Consider the following 10,905-nt stretch of genomic DNA (forward strand, 5'->3'; position numbering starts at 1 on the left):
AGGAAACACGAAACAATAAAGTATTAACAAAAATTGAGTTTGTGTGGTCGATGACACTCAACGAGTTACATACCGTATGTTATTTGAAATTGATCTTGTTTTCCATGCCGAACAATTCATTATAAATCTGTTGAAGTTTAATTAACTTAGACAGAAGATATTGCCTCTATTATTTGGCTTGTCTCTTCATATATAATGTTGTTCTATTCATGTCTTATTATCTCATAATAATATTTTCAATCATTCTATTTCTATTCTGAATTTAAATTATTTTCAATTATCAAATCATTCCTTCTCAAACTTTTGTAAATTTCTACTTTTTTCAATTTTACTTACTGTGATGCCTAACCTAGGGTACTCAAATTCTTCGTTTATAAATGAATATATCTACCTAATTCAATATTGTATAAATGTCATTGAATAATTTATTACGGAATTAATTGTAAATTGTTAAAAATTTACTTTCTTCTTAAAATGTATTCAATTTGTATAGGAAACAGTTTGGTCTTACATAGACATAGGCCTATGCATGTTGTTTCCAGACTGAATTAATTTTGAAAATACTTTTTTTTTGGACCAATGTATGAATCGAAATTTGGAGACCATTTAAAATGAACAGTTTTGGGTTGTGCCTGTTGCTCTTCCCCCAACATTTTGAAGAATTGTGCTTTGTATATCATTGAATAAATAAATTAACCAAACGCTCTATACTATCGAGGCATTATTATAGGTACCTATATTCTTTGTGAATATCATTATACACATTATAGGGGTGAAAAAAGTTTTTATCTACATTGAATATAAACAATTATTAAAAAATGACTGATTCAAGAAAAATGTTTTTAATGCAAATGCCATTGGTTTGTTTTACTGACATTTATACTGTTCAATACTATACTCTTTATATTATTATTTATTGGTACGTGTTAACGATCAAGGTATAAACCTACGTGTATAACTGGTAACATTTCAATATCGGTACCATATACTTGGTAGTGAGAATTATTCTCTTTTGTAGCCTATGAAGTTGGCTAAAGGCTTGAGGACAGGCTACATTCAGGAAAGATTTTTCTAATAATAATTCTAATATTGATGATGGTTCATTATTTTAACTTTCTTGACTTGCTGAGAAGAATGAGCTACCTAACTTACATTTTAAATTAGTTGTTTTTTTCTAAATGTGAAACTTCAGTTGATAAAAATCTGAAATTTGGCGTTTTAAAAAGTTGGGGTTTCTGATAATATGAAACATCATAATACAGTACGGTACCTACTCATTTAGGATTGGAATTTGTATTCTGTAACTGGAAAAAGTGAGAGTACAGTAGTAGAATTCTGTTCAATAAATAAATTTAGCAAAAAAAATTTGTTTTCTCTCTATTATTGGGGGTGAAGTTGTCACCTGGCGTTGTGGTTTTTATTGGCTGTTGTTGAAAGAAATCGAAATGATAAATTTTTTAATAATATAAGACTAATTTTATTCTTTTCTACTCCAAACATGGTGTGTTCAAATTTCCGCGCCAGTAACAAATCATCGTTTAAAGATCGATATTTATAGGGTCGACTAACTGTAGTCGATGTTTATGATCACGAATCGAGAGATAAAAGTTCATTTTGAAGATTTTTAGGTTAAGAGATGTGTTGTGTTTAGTTTTTTTGACTATTAAAATTGAAATAATTATAAAATAATGTGTGATGTTGTCAACAAGAGCTGACATCAACTGGTTTATTTTAAAATATTTAAATTGAATAAGTCGTAGAGTATTTGTATAAAATTATCTAACATGCTAAAAATGTATGCTTCTTTCACCGTACTAGCGTCAATACTTTCATTTTTCTGTTTGTTTACGCACACTCAGCCCTATGAAACAATGAAAGATACTGTCTATACTAATCTTTGCACATTAATAAAAAGTAAAATTATTCATCTTATATTTCTAGAACAATATTTATCTTGTGTAAGCTCAGAAGATCCCTTAAACGATTCCTTAGTTGATGTTGATGGTCTTTACACTGCTGAAGAGTTGAGAAAATTTTCTGGAACTGAAGACGAAAAGCGTTTATATCTCAGTATTTTGGGCGAAGTATTTGACGTTACTAAAGGTCAGGAGTATTATGCTCCTGGGAAAGGATATCATGGCTTTGTAGGTAAGTTACCGTATGCATTTTTTTAAGATAGGTTCTATTCAAAACAACTAATCATACAATATATATTATTATATACTGAGGAGTGATCCGTGGTCTATTGTGCTTGCTTAGCAGCCTAGATATCCAGGGTTCAAACCCGCTCACTATACCATAATTTTTTGACCAGATCACTCCCGTGTTATCGGATGGGTTCGTTAACTGTCGGTCCTGGCTGAAGTGTGAAAGTCGTAAAGCCCGTTGCTTTGAGGGCTTAAATTATACATGCAGGTGAGGTGGGATCTTCTCGCAAGGGACTCCCTACCATCAAAAGCCATACGAGTCTACTTTTTTATGATATACTGTATCTGTTAATCTGACAGAAAATTTTAAACTAAAGAATAAAAAGGCTGCAACGGTAAAAGCACAGAATACAGCAGAAGAATATTATAAAAGTTTTCTCATTGGTCAAAAACGGCTCTTTCTGTTCGAACTACGTAAACTTAGCCTGAAATTTTGGAGATTCATGTTACTATTAAATATTGAGATATATGTCATTTTTCTTTGATACACCATTTATGCGGTTGTATAAGTTTACTACAGTTGGGTTTGTAGTAATATAATGCGTAATATAATTAGGTAAAGTTAATGTGCTTCATTTCATTGATGCAAATGGCTTTTCCTATTTTCTTTTGTAATTTTTACGCTTGAGTGAACTTTTGTGGCTTGCATCACATTCAGCCATAGCACCAATGGGTAGTCAGAGGCAAACCAATGGCGGCCTAATTCAAAGCACGCTGGGACACCAGTGAAACACCAGGATTGGCTGTCGGGCTGGCGACCTGAATGAGACACCAGCCGGGTCGCCAAAATCTGGGGATCGGCTGCCAAAACCAACAACCCTAGTGCGATGAGGGCAATAACATTCAATGTCCCCCAATTCGTTCGGACACTTGGACGACCCACTGGTTGCCGAGACTGGTAGCTGAATGTAATAAGAGATTAAGTTAAATTAGAAAATAAACCAAAAATTTCCTTAAATAATTATTATGAAATTTGATCTTTATTCTTACTTACTTGATACTTGAATCCTTCGTCGTTGGCTGGGATGACCAGACAGACTGTGTCAAGGAAGATTAGGGGTACCTTCCCTCAGATTCTGGTGAGGCCACGGACCTCATTGGAGAATAAATAAAGGCTTATCCTCCAGTTCCGTCAGAAAATAGATGGGTCGCTCCTTTATCATGAGTTTGAGAATAATTTTTCCAGCATCCTTCACAGACTTGGGGGCTGATTGAACAATTTAAATGCCGCTATGTGGTAGCTCCTTTGAGTCCCTGTCAGTCTGCTACGGGGTAAATCCAAATTCCTTTCACCTCGGGTTTGGTGAACATGCACGTTACTCCTTTCCTTCAGACTGTCCACTTTGTCTATAATTATGAGCAATATATGTACTGGCTGAATATTGTCAGGATTCTCAGTTTTCTGAAGAGTGACCTGCAATGTTCCAGGCGGTCCGAGAAGGTTATAATCCTGATTGCCTTTTTTTTGAAGCAGCAACACATCCGATGCAGTCGAAGCATGCCCCCGAGTCAAAACCCCATAGGTTATATGGCTGTGGAACAGTAAATGGTACGCTGTCAGCAAATATTCCATTGTGTGATCAGAGAATAAGAAATATTATTTTTGTATAAGCTTATTGTTGAGCATACTATACACTGTATTTTCGGTTCATAATGTAAAAACCGAAAGGACACGTCAAAATCACTATAATGATTCATGGTTTCATTATTGTTAATCGTTGGTATCGTACCTATTGTATTTTATTATATGAGTGACAATCAGGCATATAATACTTTTGTAATTTCATTACCTACTGTGAGATTATACATATTTAACATTGCAGGGAAGGATGGAAGCCGCGCCTTTGTAACGGGGAAGTTCACTGAGGAAGGCCTAGTTGATGACGTTCTGGATCTAAGTCATAGTGATTTGGTGTCTCTTAGGGAATGGATGAAATTCTATCATGAGACTTATAAGTTTAAAGGTGCGTGAACCTCTATCTATGTTATCTCAATACTGTAGCCTCTTGAGTCCCATTGTGCTAATTTAGCACTCCCTATCATATTAAATTGAGTTGTGACAAAAATATACGTTTTTGCTTTGTTGTCCTGATGTGTTTTTTTAGAACGTGACTTCACGCTCAGTCAAGACCGGAGTTTTTTGTAGCAATGAGCTTTCAAGCATTCTTGTTCAACCATTTTTGAATCAGCTGGACCAATGAACATGCAACACTGATTGTAAAATTTCCAACAGTTGAATATTATGTATGAATTTCGAGTGAATAAATTTTATTTGATTGAAGTCGGGTTTTGCAGTAGAGCCAACTCCTTACTTCAGCAGAGCTGAATTTCCTCATTTGAATTTTCTTGAAAATATCAGGACTTCAAGCCAAAAACGTATTTTTGTCAGGAATCAATTGAGTATGATAGCCTTTTCTCTTTACTATAGCAGTCAGATAGTCAGACTAAGCAGTCAGTGATGGCTTAGGAGAAATCCGTTTTATTCCATTCAGGAATATTTTCTAAACGACTTGGTAGGCCTTGTCTGACGTGTACTGCCATCTCGATAGTTGCAAATAATGTGATAAATGTGAGAATTGACATATTTTGAACTCTTGACGCAACCCATCCGGCATTGCTGGTATTGGTGAAGAGGAAGGTAATTTAGATGTTTCTTGACATGTGTCTTTTTTTATCTAGTAAAAATTTATGACTTGATTAAACCATAGAGAAACAATAGCGTAAGTAGATATCCCATGGTATAGGGCGTTTATGTCGCAACTTTTACTGTTATCTCAAGCCGATAGTTCATGTAATTCTTTCCCGTGAAGCTGTGTGACACTGGTAGTCTCTCATAGTGTGCCGTTCATACACTCTTACCCGGTCAAAATAGTAAACATAGAAAATAATCGACAGTAATCGGCTTGAGATAACAGTAAAAGTTGCGACATAAACGCCCTATACCATGGGATATCTACTTACGCTATTGTTTCTCTATGATTAAACATTCACACTTTGAAACTGAAACTATTGGTCAAAACATGACATGTCAAAGGAAGCAATATTATCCAATAAAACTAAAAAATAAAATAAAAAATGATGAAATTAATATTGATAAAGTAAATATTGGTCTACCTTGATGACATTTCACAATGGCTTGGGACAATAATGGGAAAAATAAAATGTTCATCTATCTAACTTTTGCTCTGGTGGAAAATAGGGTTTTTGACATGTCAGCTTATGGCTCTCCACCACAGAACTGGTTTTGATTGCTAAACCTCTATCAATATATTATTATCTTTAGGGTAGACTGGTTTTGGTTTCGGTAGTAAACCATCATCAATGTCTGATAAACTTCAGAAAATTACCAGAGATTGATGATGGTGTAGCAACCAATACTTGCTTCCCAAAAATGTATAAATGAATAAGTGGTTGTAAGAAAACTTCACGTCCTTTAATTCTGAATTATTCAAGAGTTTTCCTTACAAACTCTATCAGTTTAGTACTATTTACCTAAGCCACCGCACAAACCTATTTTTTCTGGCTTTGTCAGATAGAAAACAATTTTATTTTAATTTAAGAGTTTATGTGTTATTGGAATCTCATTATGCATTTCTTGCTGGTATTTTTATTATTCATAGTTTACATTGTATTGTTTTCAATTTGACAAAATAAATTCGAATTTGAATATTGAATGCTGTCCATTAGTAATAATAATACCGAGTGACCTGGCTGGCTCAGGTCTGGTGTCAGAGTTGTCAGGTCGCAACTGTTCATTAGTGATAAGGGTGTAAGTCAAGACTGTGAGCCCATTTTTATCTATATGATACCTTCAACTATTTATTTATTTTTTATCTATAACGATTATTAAGTCTATTGCATCCATTGATATATTGTTCTGAATGGTTCTTTGAACTGTTGATTATTTTCTATTATATGAAAATTACAGGTAAACTCATCGGTAGATACTACGATGAAGAAGGGAAGCCAACAGGCTACTTCTACAAGCTGCAACAGAAACTTGCTGAAGCAGAGAAACAGAAAACTGTAGAAGAAGAGATTAAAATGCAGTATCCGCCCTGCAATGTTGATTGGGATGCGAACACCGGAAGCCGGGTGTGGTGCTCCCAAAGAAGGTAAGTCATATTCTTCATATTTCGTAAGAACAATCAAATTTCAAATATGTAATACTATATTGAAAAATGAAAATGTATTTGAAAAACTTTTTCATTACGGATATGACTAATTATAATAACTAGGTTATTAATTCATGGAGACAACTAGATACTACGTGTGTTTCTCGTAAATATGAATTCCGTGTTTCCTTTGGTATGGATGGATTTCAATTCACGGAGTTTAGTAAAGAAAAAATGGTGTTTCCCAATTGTATCTCCTCTTGGGCCAAAGAGGATCACCAATGGATGACTAATTCAGCTACAAAATCAGCGGTAGCTTTGCATACTTCTTTGATTGTTGCCAAGGACTGTGGTCTTTGAGGTCTTCTTGAGTTCTTGAGGAGGTTTGAGGTCTTCAAGGACTGTGTAGAAAACAGATTAAAACCTGTAGATTTTTCTTGATGTGAAAGTTCTTGATCTTCAGATTCTTCTACTTCATCAAATTTGAGTTTCTACATTAGATGAGTGTTAAGCTCCAGTTGGACTGGTGACCACTTATTGGCAATATATTGTAACTAAGTTATGTTATTTCGAAGCTTCTTTTAGGATGTATGGAACCATCATTTCTCACCATTGTCATGTATTTTGAGATGGCAACGGCTTGTGGCCAGTCAAGGCACGAAACTGCTTGTGTTCATACAGAATGTTTATACTAAATAAATAACATATTATAAATCAAATGGACTTGATTTATTTCATTTCACAAGACTCAACAATCATATCATTCGCAACATTTTGAGTCTGGGAACGATGTGAGCATTGCCCTCAGCAAAAAAAAAAAACTCTCAACTTCATACGTATCATTGTTATTTTGTGGAGAAGTTTTATTTGAGAATTATTTATATATAGAGTGTCCCACAAAGAGGTTTACACGTTTGATTTTATATTACGTGCCCATTCATGCACCGAACTTTTTTAAATTTTACACAGTTTACAAAGTAGGTTCTAAAAATATTCTGAGAAAATTTCGATTCCCTAACCTTCGTAGAAACAAAATGGCGGCTAATTGAAAAACGTTACTTCAAAAACATTAAAAAAGTGTTTTTGGTTTTATAAAATATTTTTATTGTTACACTTTAGGGCAATATGACTTTAAATGAAAAAAACTAGATCATAGTGAAATGAAACACCTTGAAGTCCAGAATTATTCAAATTGAAACCCATCCACAGCAACACACTGATATCAGCACTTAAGAAATGATTCGTAAGCTCTCACAAAGAAACTCCGCGGGAAAACCGGAGAAGTTCCTCTTCTAATGATAGTTTTTGTTCCTCATCAGCTAAGAAGCTAAAGCTATAGAGATATAAACTTTTTCCTTCAAGCCACCCCATAAAACAGTTAAATCTGGTGATTGGGTTGGCGAATCTAAAAAATCACTTCCACTTACGGCCATGAAGTTTGTCATATAGTAATTGCTTGACATGATTTGTGAAATGAGGTGGAGCACCATTGGAAGATTGCTTGATCCATTTCTGGTACCATCAAATGAGGCAAGATTACCGCAACGTAGTAAACAAATCAGATAATAACACATGAAAGTAGTTTTATAGGAAGCGAATTGATAATATTTTCAATATGCCGCCATTTTGTTTCTACGAAGGTTAGGGAGCTGAAATTTCCTCAGTATATTAATTTTCATAACATTCTTTGTAAACTGTTTAAAATTTAAAAACGTTCGTTGCATGAATGGGCAGGTAATATAAAATTAGACGAGTAAACGTGGGACACGGTGTATACTACCAAGCCTGATAAATGAAATTAAAAAAAAAAAAAAAAAATAGGCGGAGTTACGACTTTCAAGTCCTCTCTACCCGTCAACCTCGAAACTACTAACCTCACTACTACCTGTACTACTATTTAATATCATCATTTAGGAAACAAAGAATTCTCTTCATAATGACAATGATTATTATGTCTAAATGTAAAGAATTTTGCCGAGGGTGTTGTCACAGATTCTCAAATTTCAGCTTTGTTGAATTCGTCTCTATTATGTGAGAGATTATAATATAATATGGAGGGGTATTACAAACATTATCTAGAGGGTATGTTTTAAGAATTGCCTCTGTCCCTTTTGTATTGCCAAGGCAGCCTGGTTGATATCAGGCGGTGTCAGATTGGCAATATAATCTTAATCTTCCTTGTTGATTATTGAGATTTCCTTCAGTGAAATCATATGAAGGAATGTAAACGAAGGAATAAAAATAATTTATCAATATATAAAAGATTCTGTTGGATAATGTCTGTGTAATGACTCTGCTTTCATTTGAAAAACGTGGAATACTATCGTCACTCACCTGTTTACAGTGGTGGCATTGAACGTGACTGGGTTGGAGTTCCGCGAAAGTTGTACGAAATCGGATCCAAACAGCATCGCTGCGCCTGCATTAATAATATGGGCCAATCAACAGATGAAGACCGGGATAAGAGAATTGGCAACATTGAAGAGTATGAAGATTGCCATCCTGCTGCTACAAGCTGTCATGTCGTCATGTAATGATTGTAACAACAATGGTTTTCTTCCATATTTTCTAGTTGACTTCCCACACTTTTCGCCTATTATTGTTACTTATAATTCAATTTAAAAAAGGGAACGCATTCTTTCAATAGTATGATTGAAGTAATGTCGTATGTATGAAATCATTATTATTTGCAATAGGTGGAGTTAGTATTCATTATTAATTCCAATCTGTTTCTACCACATTAACCGTACCAGAATGACAGACTTTTCTACAGAATTCAGTGCATTAAACTAGAAGTGTTATCTAGTTTTTAGTCTGCTTTTAAAGTTCTTACAGTGGTTTCTTAGCTATGGTGACTATACATTGTATTTATTGCGTAGCAGCATAGAGATCCCGGGTTCAAACCCTCTCATTAACAAACGTTTTTTAACCAGATCATTCCCGTGTTATCGGATGGGCACGTTAAATTGTCGGTCCTGGCTGAAGTATGACAGTTGTAAGGCCCATTGACGGCTTAAATTATATATTCAGGTGGTGGGACCTTCCCGCGAGGGACTCCCCACCAACAAAAGCCATACGAATTTACTTTATTGTACTTATAGTTCATCATTAAAGCACATTATTAGGCCTAAACCAGAACATCACTAAACGTGAAATTTTGATCATTGATTTTATTTTTTGGTCAAAATCTAGATTGATTATCTATATTATTCTAGACTTATTGAAGAAGCATTAATTGAGGCTGTGTGGTAAATCGATCATTCCATAAAGTTGTTTTCTATATACTGTTATTATAAATAATAGTTATAAATGAATAGTTATTTCAATTTGATTTTTTATCTTGAGACCTATACACAAAACTCCTTCCTTATTTGTAATCTCTTTTAGAACAAAGAGTTGCTATAAATTTCATGATATTGCAATAAGTGACTGAGTTCTTTCCAAGTGTTATCTAGTTTTTAGTCTGCTTTTATAGTTCTTACAGCGGATTCGTAGCTTGTTTTTATATATTGCAATACTTTGCATTATTATATATATATCATAATTTTATCACTACGAAGTATTATTCTATATGTATTGTTCTCAATCAAACTGAAGAGTATTAAAAATAATATTGAAGACAGAAAGTTGTTCGTTCATGAAATCACAATGTATGAATGTTTACGACAAAAATTCATATATTTTAGTCATTCACTGGTACACTTATTTAGTTATTTGAAACAATTACTTGTTTTCACAATTAATTCTAAATGAGTCTTCAAGTCTCAGAAACATTCTTAGCTACTACCGAACTGTACTTGACTCTGTAAAGGATGTGATATTCTGGATTTGATGAAATTTCTCATCAATAGAATAAAGAACAAATTTAATAAAACTGTCAAGATTTTTATAAATTTTAGGAGTCATGAAATATAATTTCATTTTTTCCAAAGTCGAAATACATTCATTGATATTTGCGCACACAATATTCAAAAATACTAGGCATCATTGTTCTTTGTAATTCTCAAGAAGCGTATTTTTTAATCTCAAGTTATTTGTGTGTTTATTACTTTAGTTTATGTTGCTATCATAATAATAATTACTCTATTAAATTATGAAGAGATTGTAGCTATTTGCAGAACAATGTAGAACATAATTATTATTTATACTGTTAAATTAATGTGATTTTTGACAATAATAATTGCACTTAGTGCACATTTTTCATTATTGTTATTTCTCAAGTATTATTTATCTAAATTCAGAACACTGAATTGTTATATTTTCAACTTGTTTATGAGAATTGATCAATGCAAATTATTTTTTGTACCTAGACTTTTAACGATTTCTTGAATAAAATTGAATTTCGAATATATTTCTCAGTATCTGAACCTTCCTCTGATCCTAAACTTGAAATGAGTGATGGCGAGCGGTGGCATAGTTCACACTCTCACGCTCGTCGTAATTTGTATGCACTCGGCAAGAGTGTAGCGCTGGCATAAACTTAGAATAGGAATGGTTGGATTAACAGCAACATAATTTGAATTTCTTTACATAATTAAATCAACAAGACACATGAATTCTTCAAACTTGAAAGAAAACTTGTG

The 10,905-nt window shown here is 33.6% G+C and overlaps 1 protein-coding gene across 1 annotated transcript; it reads left to right on the forward strand.

Annotated features, from left to right (window-relative positions):
* The first annotated feature begins 1,594 nt into the window (after positions 1–1,594).
* On the forward strand, positions 1,595–10,671 carry LOC111055925 (neuferricin). The gene is made up of 4 exons (XM_022343230.2): positions 1,595–2,148; positions 4,031–4,171; positions 6,136–6,322; positions 8,667–10,671. The coding sequence occupies exons 1-4, from the start codon at positions 1,785–1,787 to the stop codon at positions 8,854–8,856; spliced, it is 882 nt and encodes a 293-aa protein (XP_022198922.1). The 5' UTR covers positions 1,595–1,784; the 3' UTR covers positions 8,857–10,671.
* Positions 10,672–10,905: the final 234 nt, after the last annotated feature.

This window comes from Nilaparvata lugens, chromosome 10 (assembly GCF_014356525.2).
Source record: "Nilaparvata lugens isolate BPH chromosome 10, ASM1435652v1, whole genome shotgun sequence".
Taxonomy (NCBI): Eukaryota; Metazoa; Arthropoda; class Insecta; order Hemiptera; family Delphacidae; genus Nilaparvata; species Nilaparvata lugens.